The 20015-nt window shown below is 40.6% G+C and overlaps 1 protein-coding gene across 1 annotated transcript in view; it reads right to left on the bottom strand.

Moving 5' to 3' along the window:
- ADCY2 (adenylate cyclase 2) overlaps positions 1–20015 on the bottom strand; it is a 438100-nt gene that overhangs the window by 43130 nt on the left and 374955 nt on the right. Inside the window, exons 17-18 of the mRNA XM_068531874.1 lie at positions 19476–19595; positions 11506–11675 (exon numbers count right to left, since the gene is read on the bottom strand). Of these exons, the coding sequence (XP_068387975.1) occupies positions 11506–11675; positions 19476–19595 (290 nt within the window). The remainder of the gene's footprint in view (positions 1–11505; positions 11676–19475; positions 19596–20015) is intronic.

The following is a 20015-nucleotide window of genomic DNA, read 5'->3' as shown; positions in this document are numbered from 1 at the left end:
GAACCTCTGAATCCTCAGCCATCTTCAATGTCAAGCGATGCAAAAAGCTCAAGTTTTGGCCAACTTGTTGCTGCTGCAAGATGAATCTGCTGTACCTTGCTCAGCACAGGACCAAGACCTCAACTACGATGTCAGGAGACGACACAGTCCGAATAAAACAAAAATACCCCAGAAAGGAAACGTTGGGGTTAAAATGCCAAGGGCAAAATAAAGACAGCCAATTGCCCTGTCGGGAAATCTTCCTCTAAGTCTGGCTGGAGAAAGGGCAAGGAATTGCTGAGATGCACGTGTTAGTACCACTTTCCTGATATTCCCTCCTGGCCTTTCAGGTAAGTGGCATACAGCAACCTGTTGATCTCTGCTTCCAAGCTCTCCTCCCTCCGGGTCACCAGTGCAGTGGCTGGGTCCTGGCCAGGTGATGCTGGCTGGTAATGAAGCGTGAGGATGACAGCTCAGCCAAAATTCCTGTATTCCACTGCTCAGACTCAGCAGCCATCAAAGCAAACCTATTTTCTGATGGCTGACCTGGTTTTTTGCAATGACCATCAGAGCTGTGGTCAGACAGGAGAGTTCTAAAACAGCTCAGTCGTTTAAAAAATACACCGTTCCTTTCCGATGATTGGAGATGCATCATTAATAAGTTTTCTTGACCAACTGAGTCAGGGGTGGGAATGACCTCTACAGACAGTTTGTGTTTGTGTCTTTTGACATATTTTTCGGTTATTTTCTTTCCAGTTCTATTTAGACATAATTGACATATAAACTGTATAAGTTCAAGGTGTACAATGTGTTGATTTGATACACTTATATGTTGGGAAATGATTATCACTATAGCATTAGCTGACATCCTCATCACCTTACATAATTACCATCTCCTTTTTGTGGTGAGAACATTTAAGATCTACTCTTTTAGCAACTTTCAAGTATGTAATACAGTATTGTTAGCTATAGTCACCACGCTGTACCTTAGATCCCCAGAAGGTATTCATCTTATAACAGGAAGCTGGTGCCTTTTGACCAACATCTCCCCACTTCTCCCACCTTTCCCCAGGCCTGGGTAACCACCGTTCTACTCTCTGTTTCTGTGAGTTCAGCTTTTTTAGATTTCACATATAAGTGACATCATACAGTATTTGTCTGTCTCTGGCTGACTTATTTCACTCAGCATGATGCCCTCAGTGTCCATTCATGTTGTTGCAAGTGGCAGGATTTCCTTTTTTCTCATGGCTGAGAAAATAATATCCCGTTATTCCATTTTCTCCACATCCTTGCCAAAACTTGTCATTTCTTGTCTTTTTGATGATAGCCATTCTAAGGAGTGTGCAACATTTTATTGTGGTCTTGATACGCACTTCCCCGATTATTAATAATATTGAACATTTTCTCGTGTCCTGTTGACCATTTGTATGTCTTCTTTGGAAAATGTCTATTCAGTTCCTCTGCCTACTTTTATTTTATTTTATTTTATTTATTTATTTATTTATTAAAAATTTATTTATTTATTTATTTATTTATGGCTGTGTTGGGTCTTTGTTTCTGTGCGAGGGCTTTCTCTAGTTGCAGCGAGCGGGGGCCACTCTGCATCACAGTGAACAGGCCTCTCACTGTCGCGGCCTCTCTTGTTGCAGAGCACAGGCTCCAGACGCACAGGCTCAGTAGTTGTGGCTCACGGGCCCAGTTGCTCCACGGCATGTGGGATCTTCCCAGACCAGGGCTCGAACCCGTGTCCCCTGCGTTGGCAGGCAGATTCTCAACCACTGCGCCACCAGGGAGGCCCCTCTCTGCCTACTTTTAAATTGATTTTTTTCATGTTGAGTTGTATGAGTTCTTTATGTATTTTGGATATTAGCCCATTATCAGATATATTATTGGCAAGTAGTTTCTCCCATTCTGTAGGTTGCTTTTTCATTTCGTCAATGGTTTCTCTTGCCATTCAGAAGTTTTTTAGCTTGATGTAGTTCCACTCACTTATTTTTGCTTTTGTTGTTTGTGCTTTTGGTGACATATCCAAAAAAATCATTGCTAAGATCAATGTCAAGGAGTTTTTTTCCCCTGTTTTTTTCTAGGCATCTTAAAGTTTCAGGTCTCTTATCCATTTCAAATTAATGTTTGTTAGTGGTGCAAGATAGGGGTCCAATCTCATTCTTCTGCATGTGGTATTTAATTTCCCCAATACCATTTAGTGAAGAGACTATCCTTTACTTATCGAGTATTATTGGCTCCCTTGTCAAATATTAGTTTATCACATATGCAAGGGGTTATCTGGGCTCTGTATTCTGTTCCACTTGTCTATGTATCTATTTTTTTGTCAGTACCATATGGTTTTAATTACTGTAGCTTTGCAGTGTAGTTTGAAATCAGGAGTGTGATGCCTCCAGCTTTATGCTTCTTTCTCAGGATTACTTTGGTTATTCAGGGTCTGTTGTGCTTCTATACAAATTTTGGAATTGTTTGTTCTATTTCTGTGAAAACTGCTAATGGAATTTTGTTGGGAATTGCATTGAATCTATAGATGGCTTTAGGTAGTATGAACATTTTAACAATATTCTTCTGATCCGTGAACATGGGATTTCTTTCCATTTGCTTGTGTCTTCTTCAGTTACTTTCATCAAAGTCTTATGGTTTTCGGTGTACAGATCTTTCACCTCCTTGGTGTAATTTATTCCTAAATATTTTCTTGTTTTTGATGCCATTGTGAATGGGATTGTTTTCTTTATTCCTTTATCAGATAATTCATTGATAGTGTATAGAAACACAACTGGTTTCTGTATGTTGATTCTGTATGCTGTGACGTAATTGAATTTTTTGATTAGTTCTAGCAATTCTTTTTTGGTGGAGCCTTTAGGGTTCTCTATGTATAAGATCATATCATCTGCAAACAAAGACAATTTTTCATCTTCCTTCTAATTGTATGCCTTTCATTTCTTTTTCTTGCCTGATTTCTGTGGGTAAGACTTCCAGTACTATGTTGAATAAAAGTGGCAAGAGAGGCACCCTTTTCTTGTCTTGATTTTAGAGGAAAAGCTTTCAGCCTTTTATCAATGAGTATGATGTCAGCTATGCACTTGTTATATGCCAACTTTATCATGCTGAGGTGTGTTACTTCTATACCCAATTTGTTGAAAGTTTTTTATCATGAGAAGATGTATTTTATCAAATGCTTTTCCTGCATTTATTGAGATAAGAGATCATATGATTTTTGTCTTTCATTCTATTAATGTGGTGTATCACACTTATTAGTTCGCATGTGTTGAACCATCCTTGTATCTCAGGGACAGATCCCGTTTGATCACGGGGCATGATCCGTTTAATGTGCTGTTCAATTTGGCTTGCTAATATTTTGTTCAGAATTTTTGCATCTATATTTATCAGAAATATTAGTCTGTGTTTTTTTTGTTGTTGTTGTTGTTTTCTTTTAGTGTCCCTATCAGGCTTTGATATCAGGGTAATGCTGGCCTCATAAAGTGAGTTTGGGAGGGTTCCCTCCTCTTCAATTTTGGGAAAAGTTTGAGAAATATTGGGATTAATTTTTCTTTAAATGTTTGGTAGAATTCACTAGTGAAGTCATCTGGTCCTGAGCTTCTCTTTGTTGGAGATTTTGATTACTGATTCAATCTCCTTCCTCATTATTGGTCTGTTAGGACTTTCTATTTCTTCATCATTCAGTCTTGGTAGGTTGTATGTTTCCAAGAATTTATCCATTTCTTCTCTGTTGTCCAATTTGTTGGTGTATAATTTTTCCTAGTAGTCTCTTATGATCCTTTGTATTTGGGTAATATCAACTGTAATGTCTTCTGTTTCATTTCTAATTTTATTTATTCCAGTCTTCTCTCTTTTTTCCCTATGGCTAGTCTACCTAAAGGTTTGTTTATTTTGTTTATCTTTTCAAAAAGCAGCTCTTAGCTTCACTGATCTTTTCTGTAGCCTTCTTAGTCTGTATTTCATTAATTTCTGCTCTGATCTTTGTTATTTCCTTCCTTCTGCTAACTTTGGGCTTAGTTTGTTCCTCTTTTTCTATTTCTTTGAGGTGTAATGTTAGGGTTTTTATTTGAGATCTTTCTTTTTCTTAATGTAGGCATTTGTAATTATAAACTTCCCTTTAAAAACTGCTTTTGCAGCATACTATAGGTTCTGGTACCTTGTGTTCCCATTCTCATTCGTTTCAAGTTATATTTTGTTTTTCCTTTTGTATTCTTCTTTGACCATTGATTGTTTAGGAGTATGTGGTTTAATTTCTATATATTTGTGAAATTCCCAGTTTTCCTACTGTTACTGATTTCTAGTTTCATACCATTGTGATTGGAAAAGATACATGGTATAACTTCAACCTTAATTTTGCTAAGACATGTTTTATGACCTAACATATGATCTATTCTGGAATGTTCCATGTGTGCTTGTGAAGAATGTGTATTCTGTTGCTGTTAGATGGAGTGTTCCATATATGTCTGTTAGGTCCATTTGACCTAAAGTTTAGTTCAAGTCCAGTGTTTCCTATTTGACTTTCTGTCTGGATGATCTATCGTTGAATGTGATGTATTGATGTTCTCTACTATTATTCCACTGTCATCTATTTCTCCTATCATATCTACTAGTATTCGCTTAATTTATTTAGGTGTTCTGATGTTGGATGCATATATATTTATGATTTTTATATCTTCTAGATGAATTGACTCCTTTGTCAATACATAATGACTTGCTTTGTTTTTTGTTACTGTTTTTGGATGAAAGTGTATTTATCGGATATAAGTATAGCTACCCCTACTCTCTTTTTGTTTCCACTTGCATGGAATATCTTTTTCCATTCCTTTACTTTGATCCTATGTGTGTCCTTAAAGCTGAGGTGCGTTCCTTGTAGGCAGCATATAGTTGGATCTTGTTTTTTTATCTGTATAGCCACTCTATGCCTTTTAAATGGACAATTCAATCCATTTACACTTAGAGTAAAATTGGTAGGTAAGGGCTTAATAATGAATTGTTTTCTAGCTGCTTTTTAGTTCCTTTGTTCCTTTCTTCCTTGATTTCATGTTCCTTAAAGTTTTGCATTGCTGTCTTCATATGTGAAGTAGCACTCACTTCCTGCACCCTTTACTAACTGTCTTCAGGGCATAAATATCTTCCTCCAGCCCTGCTAGTGCTTCTGAAGGCTTCTGGACCTTCTGTGGATACATCTCTCCACCTTTCTTGCTCCCTCTTGTGGCAGAATTCTAAGCTTGCATGCCTTCTCTCCATCCTGCAATGCACCAGGCCGACTGCTGACAGTCTTCCTTTTGTTTTCCCAAACAAAACTTGCTAAAGCTCAAGTTTGTGGTCTCTCTCTCTGGTCCTCAGATTTCAGTCAGCTTTCTGTGCATGCCCACTAGCTGTTGGTCCAAGCTCCCTCTCGATGCTGTCATCGGGAGGGAATATGCACAGGGAGCTGGCCACCGGGTAGGGGTGTGCATGAGGCATGTGGAACAATGAGGGTGCCCGTAAGCCAGCTGGGGAGATCTGTGGGTGAAGTGTTCCCAGCGGCTTGTGGGTGGGCTCCTTGACAAAGGCAGTAATGCAGTTAGTGGCATCTGTGTTCTCTTAAAGCCCTCTTGAGAGTCCTATCTGCTCCTCTCCCAGCTTGTAGCATCCTGCACAGCTGGGAAGCTGGGTGCTCACAGGAGAAGTCATAGAGCGAGAACATCTCTCTTGGACTTAAGCTGTGCCATCTTGGGGGAAGGGTGGTGTGGACAGAGTCAGACTGTTTCTCTTACCCACTTCAGCGTGTCCAAACTCATGTTTTTTTCTCCAATGGTGTGCTGGAATTTCTCCTCAGAAAACCTGGACTTCCGCAAAGTCTCTTTTCCATGGGTCACTGGCTAAGACTGTTTTCCAGGGGGCTCCATGGCCAAGAGCTGCTGAAGCTGGATTACATGTCACTGCAGGGTCCAGAGCCAGGATCAAGGTCTGTATGCCTACTGTCCAACACATGGGTGGACGAGACTCCTCCTGGATCCCATATGGTGCTGGGTCCCGCAGCTCCTACAAAGGCACTTTCCTCCAAGGATAGATTACAAATTATTGTTGGGGACAAACATGAGGGATGTCTTATTCTGCCATGATGTTGACAACACTCCTCCCCTATCTTTTTGGACCTCCACAGTTCTTCAAGGTCTTCCCAATATCACAGTCAACTCTGGGTCACTTAACCAGCTTCCAGCCAACAGGTTCACTCATTCCCTAGGTAGGCTACAGGAACTTAACCTGCAAGTCTCCTTTTGGCCTTCTGGTGAGACACAATTTTGTAATAGAGAGATTTTGTAAATTCTTGAGAGCAGAGACTATATTTTATTCATCTCTATGTGCTTGGACTCCAGCAATCAGGTCTGGAATATACAGGGTATTCAATGAAACTGTGCTGTAAAGACAAAGGAATGAGTGGACAAATAACTGTGTTGGTTTGAAATCTAAGGGGTTTCATTTATAGACACTTTTCCCCCTCTGGCTGGACACAGACGCACTAAAATCCTATGCAATCTTCCAGAGAAGGTGACCCAGTGTCATCCAAGGACAGATGGATCAAAGTCTCATGCTTTTTCCGAGTTATTCACAAATGCTAAGGACTGCAAACAAATTCTGGCACTGCCAACGACTAACATAATAAGGGATAAGCTCATGCTTAAGAAAGAGCCCTGGAGGCAGCTGCAGGTCAGGAGAAATGATAAAAGTGGGGCTGGAGAGGTAGTGCTGGCCTTTTGCTATGGAGAAAAGATGCACCCTGATTAATGCAGTCATGGTTTCGTCCTTTGGAGAAGAGTGATTTTAAATGGGAAGCAGTTGGTGCATCTGATATCGTGGGTCTGTGCACCGGGCTTTAGCCTCATGCATTGGAGAGCTGATGATAAGAAGTACGTATCCTATCTAGTCTGGGGGCCCAGGCCCTCTGAAGTCTCCTTCTTCCCCTCATTCTAAAATCAAACAAAACAAAAAACAGCCTAAAGATTGAGTATCTTCCTACAAGTGGGTCCAAATCACAGGGCATTTTCTTTTTTAGGTTAGATAACAAAGGAGCTCACTAATGGTTGCTTTTTATAGAAGAAAAGAAAGCTTGGTAGAATTCGAGCAGCCCTAGGACAACTTTTTTTGTTGTTCTTGTTAACTTAGGCAACTCAGATTACTGACCTCCTTACTCTACCTCCCAGCTCTGCTACTAGTGGCGTCAGCTACAGAGAAACAAACGTGTGTATTCCATACTTTCTGGAGATGGCACTGGAGGGGGAGGAGGGGACTTAGGAAGGGGAAGAGAAACTGAGATATTAAATTTGAAAGTAAGTTAAAATCTTTTCGGTGTGAACTTGGATATATTATGGGTTTGACTACAGATTTGGAATACGGTTTTCATTTAAAGGAGGAGACTTTAAAGAAATGTCAGGTGTTCGGAATGCCTCTGGACCATCTCTCCCAGAGGTGGATGCACACTGCTCCTGCCTTCTTCCTGAGCGTGACTAATGCCGCAGTTCTTCCTCCAGGCTTTCAGTGAGCTCATCATCAGTTGATCCCTAGCTGGGACACTGTCAAAATGTTACAATATGCCGAATTCTAGCCATTGGGTTTTCCACGAGACACAGAAAAAACAGAGAATGCAGAACCATGTCGAAGGTGCTTGACTCATGGCTCCATCGCTATGGAGCATTTCCATGGCTATCCTTGGTATGGAGCTGTTGCTAAGGTCAGGAAGTTACAATTATGCAGACATTTCTACCAGCAATAATCCAGAGCTTCTGAATGATGCTGGGTACTCGATATAACTGCTGCTTACTTATACACTTTATATGCTGCCCACAAAGTATTTATTTTATTAGGCTAAGTGCCCACACAGAGCTGGTTAATGTGCTGGACTCCTGGTTAACCCCTCTGTTCAAGCTCTCCATCCTCCACACATCTTTAGAATAGAAGGCATATTTCTAGCTTTCAGGTGAATTAACATAATGGCTGGGTCCACGTGAAATGATAATATTCATCCTTTGATACTCTTCAGTTCTGCAAGGAAAAAACGCACAGGAAAGATCTGACAACGTCTTGCAGACTCTGTAACGAGCCTTTGTCAAGGGAAGGGAACGTGTCCTTGAAACAAAAACAGCTTCCAGCAATATAAATGGTTATCACGATCACCATCGCCATCACCTGTAAAGCATCCTCAGTGGTGTTGGCTGAGGGCTTTGGGAGATGGTGTCATGGACCGGAATCGGGATTGTTGATTGATTGATTCAGCAAAGCATCTTGTACTCACAGATGATATGGAAGACTGTTGTAAATGCCAAAGAATTAGGACATGGATTTTTCTGGACCTCCTAAATATCAGACACTTCTGAGCTTTCTTCACCATGAGGTGATAGATCACAATCACGTGATGGCAGGTGAAGTACTGGGACCTTGCTGGCTTCCATTCGTATAGATTTTTAATGACACACCCTCTCAAGTAGACTTTTTTTTTTTCTCCTGTAAAGTTGGCTTTCCGCACTCATGAATCTTACAGGTTATCTTTGGTATCCTTTTCTGAATTATTCATTGATCTGGAGTCTTTCTAGTGCATACTTTTGTTTTCTTTGCTGACCCTGCTGGCAAAAAAACTCCCTGTTGGCTTGTCCATGATCAATGTCAAATTTGGCTTGGAAAAGGCCCCTGAAACATGATGAACTCACATATAGGACAACAACACAGTCCAAACTGTGTATTCAGAAGATGGCCCAGCAGTCCCCTGTAAACAGAGATGCTGAAACCGAGCAGGACCCTGTGGGGCTCCTGGGCACGGAAGCTTTTCTTTGTCCCCCATTTCTTGTTTGTAGGGGATAGACTCCAGCCTCTATGCCCTTCCCTAAGTTCCAAAGGGCAGATTGGAACAGTTGCTAATCCAGGAAGGGAGGGGATGCAGAGACAAGGGAGGAGACCACCTGAGGGCAGATCAAAGGAACCAGAGAACCTCATCAGGAGACCACCTGAGGCCAGGTTAAAGGACTGCAGACCCTGCACACACCCTGATCCTTATTAGCAACCCCGCCCTTGAGCTATTGCTATAAAACTCCTCCCCAAATCATCCCTGCTTGGGACACACAGGAGCCCGGTGTGTCCCCCTCTGCCTGGCAAAGAGATAAAGCTATTCTTTTCTACTTCACTTAAAACTCTGTCTCCAAGATTTGATTTGACACCGGTGCACAGAGGCCGAGTTTTCAGCATCAACAGTGACCAAAAACAGGTCAGAAAAGGGATGGCACCAAGCATGTGACTTTGATGGCACAGACCAACTCGATCAGGAAAGGAGGTGCTGCCTGGCCTTGTGGTAAGCCAGCATTTTCCTTGAAGGGCATCTATGGCTTTGGGACGGAGGGACGTACATTCTCAAAGCAACATCTCAGACTAGCTTTTTTTTTTTCTTTTTTAAGGATCCTAGTTTCATATCTGAAAGGGTTGTGTCAGCAATAACAAACCAGATATAGGAGGAAAAAACCTTTATCAGTTCTTTCATGGTGGGATATCTTGAATCTCAGAAAAGGGAAACATTGAACTCAATGGGTTTTAGCACTGGCACAAGTCACATGGTTAAGTCATACACACACCGAGCTTGGGGGAAATCAGAGGGGATTCCAAGCTGCCACTCAAAGGTCTCTCATTTGGGGTTCGTTTTAAACTGCTATTAGAGAACATTTGTTAATTTTGAGGTATTATGCTATTATGTCAGTAATATTCACCTTCTGGCAGAGGAATGCTTCCGGGAGTATTGTGGCAGCTCACGCAGAAACCTTAGTCAAGGTTAGGAGGCGGGCGCACCCATCCTAGAGAGGATGCTGGCTTACCGTTGGCAGTGAAGGCAGGTGCCTGAGGCTTGTCACGTCAGCCCTACCTAGCTTTAAGGTGATTATGAAGACAAAGCCAAGAGAACACACACACAAGACCTTGAATGAAACAAAAGGGCTCTGAAAGTAAAACTCCTTTTCTTTAACCAAATAGCTACTTCCCTGCTGCTGGGGTTCTAAAAAGAGGTGGCGTGTCTCCCTCAGATCCCCAAAGTAATTCCCTCCCCATCAGAAACTTGCTAATCTAATTTCTACTTTTGCTTCGGATGTGTACCATATGCAGGAGCTTTAAATTTAATAAAGGGAAATTGAGTAGTGTTCTCAGCTGTGTGTCAAAATCGGCGATGTTACATTTACTTAGGGATTCAATACGGGCTCTCTGGATACGGTAGGGAAATGTTAAAGCGTGTTTGGTTGGCAATTTTGAGAATTTATTGGAAAATTAACTTCGATTTCATTTTCATCTTGGCTAAGGAATCACATAATTTCCTTAATACAATTATGTATTTTTGCAACTCCACTATCCTCAGCCTGACTACAGATTGTTAGGGTTTCATGGCGTTGGAGGATGACGAAAATTAAATTAGGTGAAGAGAATGCGGTGCAGTTGTGTTTCTAAAAGCATTCTTATTGGGAAGGAACGTTTACACAGTGAGGTGCCCACGTTCCTGACACTGGGCCTCCATTGGTGAAGCGGCCATAAGCTGTCAACACAAATCATCTTTCCTGAGCAACAAATCTATGCAAGTATTTAAGGCATTTATTTTATGTTAAAAGAAATATAGAAATATTATGGGGGATTATGCAAAGCACTCATAGAAAAACTTGAAGTCTGGCGGGTCCAGAAATAAACCTAACACTTGATACAAAATGTGTTTTTGCTGTTAAGATGCGAGATGGAGAATATCATGATGAAAACTTCTTTTTCAAGCAGGGAATAAATATTTATGATTAGTTTATAGAAGTAATTTGATAACAGGAAACGTTTCATAAGTCCAAGGGCGTGGACCTGGGAGGATCATTCTTGAAGCATCTAGTCCTAAGGCTGGCAGAGTAAACACAACCAGTAGGATTCCCTCCACACCAGGATGTTTTAGGAAATCTCCAATACGAAATTTTATCTTATCTCCAACAAGTTATAGTTCCATTCACTATAACTTGTGAATGGAACCACCCACTGTCCCTGTACTTTTGTGTATATGGATTCAGTTGTTCTGACCTGGGGGCCCCAGTGCCCTGCAGGGCACATTCCTCAATGTCCGGAGGCATTTTCAATTGTCATGACTTGGTGGTGGGGGGGTGGATTTTGTGGCGTCTAGTGGGTAGAGGCCAGGGATACTGCTCAATAACCTTTAATGCACAGGACAACCCCCTGAAAATCCTTCAGTCCAAAATATCAATAATGCTGAACGTGAAAGAAAAGATTATTCTTATCAATATAGTACAGATTATAACACAAATCCTCTCTCTAAATCATTTCATATCTGCTGATCATATGTGATAATACCTATTCTGTGTAATCTGTAATAAAAAACACACCTTATCTTCCTGAATCATCACTTCAAAGAGACACTCACACAGTGATTCCCAATGACAGTGCTATTGCTAATTTGCATTTACTCCACGCATACTTATGTTACCAACATCCCATGAAGGAACTAAAGAGAAGGAAGAGGAAGCAGGTTACCTCTCAAATAAGACCTGGCTGTAGTCATCCAGGAGGTGGGCGTGAGTGTGGAGAAAGATGGTGTTGTAGCCCACCAATGCCGCCATCATGATCAGCATCTTTAGCTCATAATTCACACGCAGGAAAACCGAGCAGGATATCAATCCCAGGATGCAGCTGTATATAAAGTACTGGAACAGGGAAATACGTCAGATGAATACGTGGGATCTCTTCTGAGGAATGCCAAAATGAGCATTAAAATTGGGGACCACCATCAAGCTCACTTGGTCAACTCCCAAACTGACTGTGAAAGCAGATGCATTTGTCTGCTCCTTGATCCAGTGACACATGACTAAACACATTGGATTTAGAAAAGAATTACTCATGACATGGCTTGCTCACCCAGCGTAGCATGTTTAATAAAAATAATCGTGCATATGGCCAAATACTTTTCAGAAATAATTTTTAGAAATCTATATTGAAGCTATGTCATTATTAGCAAATGTCCTTTGCTTCTTGAAAATGAAAACAATATGGCTCCCTACACATTTACAGATTAAAACAAAATGACAGTACACAGAATCTTTTGTGGGCTTTCAATGATTTAATTCATTAAGAGGATACAAATCATTACAGGTAGTTCTATTAAAGGTATAAGAACGCCTAGACATTTTATTTAAAAAGCAGTTGTGTGTCAGAGGGATTATCTAGAACAGAAAGGATTTAAAAAAACTAAAAGCTTTGAACTATATATAAGATAGATAACCAACAAGGACCTACTGTATAGCACAGGGAACTCTACCCAATATTCTGTGATAACCTATATGAGAAAAGAATCTAAAAAAGAATGAATATATGTATACGTATAACGGAATCACTTTGCTGTACTCCTGAAACTAACACAACACTGTAAATCAACTACACTCCAACAAACTTAAAAAAATCCCCCAACATTCTAAGGGTTCACAGCCTTCACCAGACTACTAACGGGTCTTTATCCCAGATAAAGAATCAATTAAGAAAACTGGAGGACATGAGAGGAATTCAGTGGTGAGTCTTCAACATCAGCAACAAGAACATGTTTGAAAATAAACTGTAGCACCGTACAAAGTTAAAAAAAAAAAAAAAAAGAAAAAGAAGAAGAAGAAAAACAGCAAGATTTAACATTGGTTGAAAATCAATTGGCCATAAGTGTGAGGGTTTACTTCTGAACTCTTAATCCTGTTCCACTGGTCTATATGTTTTTACTTATGCTAGTTCCACATTGTCTTGGGTACTGCCGTTTGATAGTAAATTTTGAAATTGAAAATCAAAACAAAACAAAACAAAGACAACAAAAAACCCTAAAAGCTTTGACCTGGGTGAGTCACGACTGCCCTGGAAGTGGACGGGCACCAAAGAAATCAAAGACCCCAGCGTGAGGAAGAAGGCCGGCACGGTCCATCTTTTGTGGTCCATGGGAAGCAGCTGGCAGGCCTGCCCTGTGTTAGCACTTTTCCATTTACCACAATGGACATCGTCAAGACAGGATAGCCTTGGATTCAGTTCTGCTCCAATCACTCGTTAGCTGCTTTACTTTAGGCCAGTGCCCTAACTTGCATGTGTCACAGTGTCCTCATCTGTAAAAGGAGGGTAATAATGTCCGCCCTTCTAGGTCACTGAGAAGAGCACGTAAAGCTTGGAGCCCATGGCCCTGCAGGCCAGGAGGTGCCCGCTAAGTGGAAACAGCTGTCATTCTCGCAAAGCGTTTGTTTGCTGGATTATAGGGTTTTAATAACAAGGATTAGCTGCTATCTTTTCGTGTCTGCAGCAGAAGCAGCAGTCGGTAAAGTTTGATCATTTTAATAAAACATAGATCCGACTGATGTTTGATAAATCCTGCCTTTAAAAAATAGCTCAGTGTGTAAGCTACTCCATTTTAGTTACATTATATGGGATAAGCCATGTATAAACTGCTTATTTTTGTCATTCTAGCTCTTCCTTTTATTTCCCCAGCTAAGGTCATCTACAGTCAGCCATGGGGAGGGCTACTAATATTAGTGCATCAGTCCTGTTCTTGGGGGAGAAAGGAAAGTTGGAAAATGAGCTGTGGTGGTCCTAGCAGGCACCTCCTTCCCTGTGAGAGGCACCCACGCACCCACGCAGGGGTCAAGGCAGATCCTCACCAGTGAGGACTGAGACCTGCATCTCAGCTTCAGAAGGAAGACCAGCAATTAAGTCCCTTGGGTCCGACAACCACTGGGTCAGTCCTTGGGAAGTAAAGCATCCCTAGGCAAGGAGCATGATGGGTGGTGGCGGCTTAGGGAAGGCTGGGAGTCTGTAAGCGCAACTTCTTTGGCCACAATTCCCTGAGGTCAGTTCTCCACTATTCTGACCACTGATAACCCCACGACAGAGAATAGGAAGAAGAAAAGAGGAGAGGAAATGTGTCCTGATGGGACCATCTGGCTGGCGGAGAGGAAGGACAGAATCAAGAGGTCTGGGAGAGAGTGGATGGGCACCACCGACTCAGTCTCCCTAAAGCGGAGGGTAAGGGAGAGATAGCCTGTGCTTTGAAACCAGCCCTCATGTATAGGGGACTTGGCATTATTACCTTAATGACTTAAATTAATTACTTAAATCCTTAATGGCTAAGTATTGCCCTCAGAGGGCAGGTGTGAGGCTCAGTGATTCAGTGGGCATCGGTGCTGGGACAGCTTCTGAAAGCAGCCCAGGGAGCCCCGCAGACTGTCTGGGGGGTCCCTGCATTCCTGTGGGCACGTGCACAGCAACCTGACAGGGCAGGCTCCTTTCTGGTGAATCGAATAAAACACGGGCTTGCACTTTGTATGTCTTCTTTCGTTAGTTCATTTTGGGGCTCATCCACTATTAGATGTTTCACAAGTATCCATCCCCACCAAGAGTCTGAGAATCCCTGGTTTTTAACCTCCTCTTTAGTCAGCAGTCACTGTCTTACACGACTGCTCCGTAAAAGCCACGAAGTCGCCTTGGGAACGCGCAGCGGGCAAGGTTCCCACTCAGCGTCTCGCCCTTCTACTCACAAAGCAGCTCACTGGTACAAATAAAGGCATGCCTGTCCCCTGCACAGGTGACCCAAGGTAAGGAGGATGATGAAGCCCACCTTGACGAATTCTTGTGAAGATTAAAGAAGATAATAAAAGTAAAGTGCACAGAACAGTGCCTGGCCCATGGGAAGCCATATAAATTCTGCTATTATTGTTATAAACTGGAGCTCTTTGTAAGACTTTTTATTTTATTTTTCTTCTTTTTAAAAAAAAATTTTATTTTATATTGGAGTATAGTTGCTTAACAATGTTGTGTTAGTTTCAGGTGTGCAGCAAAGTGGTTCACTTATACATATACATATATCTATTCTTTCTCAAATTCTTTTCCCATTTCGGTTATTACAGAATATTGAGCAGCATTCCCTGTGCTATACAGTAGGTCCTTGTTGGTCATCTATTTTAAATACAGCAGTGTGTACACGTCAGTCCCAAACTCCCAATCTATCCCTCCACCCCACCCTAAAATTTGATTTTAAAAAGGATTCTGCTGCTACAATTCTGCTGAAAATCATTATTAGAATGAACGTTATCAACAGTTCAGCCTAAGTGAATGAGAAGCAGAATAATAAGCCCTTTACATGAGTGTGTGTGTGTGTGTGTGTGTGTGTGTGTGAATGTGTGCATGTGCATTTTGGGGGACTGGGGTCAGTAGGCTTCTAAAAGTTTTCTGAAACACCCCTAGTTTGAAATATGTGCCAATACCTATAAAATATGTCTATGATTTCACATTTTAAAATTCATTCTTAGGCTTTTAAAAAGTTTTCACATTTCAGGGTTAGGGTTACTAAAATACATATGTTATGGGAAGTAGCCTTTTAGTCCATTTTCTATTAAATAAGCCTTTCTAGAAGGCTTGGAGGCCATGTGCAAGGTGATGTGGGAATTAATTAAAGGTAGGTTGGGACCCTGAAGGTAGCAACAGAGGGATTGTGTGAATAAAGAAGAATAACAGGAGAAGGCCAGGCTGGCAGCTCTGAAGATCAGCTGCCTCTACTACATAAGGTAGCCCTACAGGGAGGTCGCTGGATGTCAAGAGCTCTGGCTGCAGGCTCCTGAGCTGAGTTCTATTAGGACACTATTACTAAGAACCTTATTTTTATATAGTTTTAATAGTTAATATAATTATTAGTTAATATTTTTATTAAGTATTATTTGTTAATATTATTTAAATATCATATATTACTATTACTTAATATTAGGTAACTAAGTTAAAATTGGTTCATATAGTTATTAATACTTTTCATATATTAATCGATGAAATCAACTTGCATTTTGACACCAAGGGAGCAGCCACTGTCACCTTTGGCAATTTACTTAAGTATCTTTTGGTTTCAGTTTCCTCACCTGGAAAACAGGAATTCCAATATCTAACTCACAGGGTAGTTTTGTGGATGAAATGATATAAATGCCTGATATAGTGTGAACTGCCTACATGGCAAAGATTCTTTCTGGTTGATTCTGTTGGACATTTTTAAATGACTTTTTCTTCTGCTACAGAAATAATACACCTGATGTTAAAAATTAGGAAATATACAAAGGACACATATAAAAAGTAAGCACCTCCTATAATCCCCAACATCCAACTTGAGCCATGATTAATTAATTGTTTTGTATATCTTTCCAGCTTTTTTTTTTTTTGCTGTGTGTGCTACTTGTTATTGGTATTATTATTTTAGAAAATTGGGAAAGGATTGTTTGGAATGTTTTTAAATGATACTTTTCACTTAATAGCTTATAAGTATATATTTCTATGTCATTAAATAGTTTTCTACAACATCTTTTGTAGCGGCTGGATATAATCTTATTGTATGTTCATAACAAAATTTGTTTAAACAGTTAAATTTATTCTAACTTTTAGGTTGCTTGCTTTCGTTTCCTTTCTTTGTTGTTATTGTTACATAAACCTTTTGACGAACACCCTGGTAGCTAAATCTTTGCACCTTTAAAATTACTTTCTAAAGTTAGTATTGCAGGGTGCAAACTATGTCTGTTTCTATGCTTTTTGATGACTATTATAAATGGCCATTAAAGTTAGTATTGCAGGGTGCAAACTATGTCTGTTTCTATGCTTTCTGATGACTGTTATAAATGGCCATTAAACTCAGTATTGCAGGGTGCAAACTGTTTCTATGCTTCTTGATGACTGTTATAAATGGCCATTAAAGTCAGTATTGCAGGGTGCAAACTATGCCTGTTTCTATGCTTTTTGATGACTATTATAAATGGCCATTAAAGTCAGTATTGCAGGGTGCAAACTCTGTCTGCTTCTATGCTTTTTGATGACTGTTATAAATGGCCATTAGGAAGAGCTGTGTGACTTTCTACCTCCTGCATCAGTGCCTGTGGATGCTCCTTCACGTCCACTGTCAACCTCAGGCGTCATGTACGATGGGGTTTGAGAGTAATAATGCAGACATCGTGCACATCCACAAACGGCTTTCCCAATGTTCCTTCCAATCTATTAAGGGGGAAGCCAGGATGTTTCCAGGCTCCTCTGGGACCCCTAAACTCATGAGTTAATAATGTCGTTTCCGTACAGACAGTACGTGAGCATGAGGGGTTTCCTTGGCAAAGCCCATCATAATCCTCTTTCTGAGGACTTATTATTGGAACAATAGTAGCCTACTGACTAAGTCTGACCTAGATTTTGAAAAGTCTACGGTGTGCTTTTTCAGAATCGTTGAAGGTTGAGGAATGTTCTTTTTCGCCACTTTGGGTTTCTAATGATTTGCTTCTTCTGAAAATAAGATATCATGCGCAGACTTACTTAAATGAAATTCAGGATCATGACCTCATTGCTATTAGGGGGGCCGAGGACGGTGAGTTGTACAACCCAAAACTATTGGATGGAGAGATTTTCTTAAAAAGATGATTTGCCAGCTATACTTTTCTTTCCTATGAAAATGCATGTTTACTGTAAGTTGTTGAAGTGCCTTATGAATGCAGCATGGGGATGGTTTGGAGGCTTGTCCTCTCTCCAGGGGCCGATGGGCCATGTGCGTGTTAATACCATCCATCCAAGGAGGAAGAGCCAGACCGCACAGGTAGTTTGAATCATTCTCTAGAGAACGGGGTTCCAAGGTGCCCACAGTGAGGTCACAGCCAATAAACCCTCATCATGAATCCCATCCCTCACTTTTCACATAACTGAAATAGAAAAGATGGTGTCCAGTCCTCCCTGGGGTTCACAATAATGCCTAACGTGAGGGCCAGGACCCCGTGGATACGGGACGAAGCTTGTGCCATCCTCTCTTCCTGAGTCTGTGGGGACGTTGCTATGGACTCCGGTTAGCTGTCATGGCTTAAAGGAACACCAGATGCCCCTACTCTCTGTACACTGAGCTGTGAGCATCCCAGGAAATTGAAATGATGAGATGGGAAAAAGGATCAAAGCCTAATATCAAAGGGAGAAAGAAAGGAAGTTTCCTTTATCACCAGAGCTAATGGAGTTTTAAAAAAATTGTATGTTAAAAAAAAATTAAAGTTAAAAAAAATTTTAAAATATACATATTAAATGACCAATTTCAGTGCCTGGACTATGTGAGACAAACAAAATGGGAAGAATCTATACTACCTTTAGACGATTATTCAGAAAATGGAAAGGAGAGTATCAAAACCTTTTTTTTTTTTTGCACAAACAATTCATGGAAGAAAGAAGTTATTAAGCAGTAAATAACTGATTTAACTCCTTTCACTTAAATGACTGATGTGTTAGTAAGTTTTGAAATTTCAATCTAGGCCCTTAGTAAGGGCCAGTTAGTAAGGAGTATTTGAAGATACAATTACTGGACGGCATTTGCAGCCAAAGGAGAGGGAGAAATATGAGCTGTGGTCCCTGTCATCACAGAGTCAGGAAGCTAACGCTAATTCACTGGAACAATTAGCAAAATCTGTAAGCAACAATTCAGTGACATTCAATCGAATGCTACATCCTGGGATACATTCTGTAAAATGTAGCATTAAGATAAATTGGTGCAGCCACTATGGAAAACAGTATGGGGTCTCCTCAGAAAACTAAAAATAGAGTTACTATATGATGCAGCAATCCCACTCCTGGGCATATACCCAGAGGAAACTATAATTCAAAAACATACATGCACCCCTATCACATCACTATTCTCGATAGCCAAGACATGGAAGCAACCTAAATGTCCATTGACAGATGAATGGATAAAGAAGACGTGGTACATATACACAATGGAATATTACTCAGCTGTAAAAAGAATGAAATAATGCCATTCGCAGCAACATGGATACAACTAGAGATTGTCATACTAAGTGAAGTAAGTCAGACAGAGAAAGACAAATATCATATGATATCACTTATATGTGGAATTTAAAATACGACACAAATGAACTTATCTATGAAAAAGAAACAGACTCACAGGCATAGAGAACAGACTTGTGGTTGCCAAGGTGGGGGGAGGGATGGAGTGGGAGTTTGGGGTCAGCAGATGCAAACTAGTATATACAAAAGGGATAAACAACAAGGTCCTATTGCATAGCGCAGGGAACTATATTCAATATCCTGTGATAAACCACAATGGAAAAGAATATGAAAAAGAATATATATATGGATAACTGAATCACTTTGCTATAAAGCAGAAATTAACACAACATTGTAAATCAGCTATACTTCAATAAAAAAATAAATCAAAATGTAGCATTAAGAGAATAAAGGCACGAGTCATCCGTGAAAGCCTCAAAATGCCATTGAAAGTTTGCATATGTGGTCTAATTGGTGCCCGTTGGCTGGGACTTTCTGCTGAAGGCTGGCAATTTTTACCCGGTCAGGACATACTCAGATATGGAATCCGAAGAAGAAAAGTCAAGTCTACAACAGATGAGGTGCAGGCTACGCCATTCAATACGTAACAGCACACAGGAAAACAGCAAAAGCAATAATAATGAGGGAGATGTTCTTACCGGCAGGAAAAACAAATTTTGCGCACGCAGAATTGCTACCTGATTATATAAGGCAGAAAGACTTGTGTTTGACGCATTGGCAGTTGGAAGAATTGTCTCCTCTGACTCACTCAGGAAAAACTGCAAAGAAAGTGTTTTTACAATGAATTAGTGCAAAGGAGAGTAAAGAGTTAGCAGGTGGGTGCTAAGTTTATCAATGACGTGCTTTGTCGCCTCCGTGAGCAGGATTGTGTGGGCAACTCAGCATCTTTACTTCCAGTGCTAATCCCTTCATCTTCTCTTTGAGGCTTTCAGAATTTCTATTGAATAAGTAAATAACTCTTGTTGTGCTTGGCACTTCATAGTGAATTCCAGAACTCCCGAGTTGATGTTAAAGACAACAGAAGCACCTTGTTAAATATAAATTTTAAAATGAACCAAGGACAGGGCAGAGGGTTTGGTTAGAATTACGACCTGACATCACGACCCTCACACTTTCAATTCTGCAGCAGGAGATCGGAGTCTTCACAATGTGTTTTTGCAGATTCTTCACCATCATGG

This window comes from Eschrichtius robustus, chromosome 2 (genome assembly GCF_028021215.1).
Source record: "Eschrichtius robustus isolate mEscRob2 chromosome 2, mEscRob2.pri, whole genome shotgun sequence".
NCBI classification, from domain to species: Eukaryota; Metazoa; Chordata; class Mammalia; order Artiodactyla; family Eschrichtiidae; genus Eschrichtius; species Eschrichtius robustus.
This window is presented reverse-complemented; position numbering and strand designations above follow the sequence as displayed.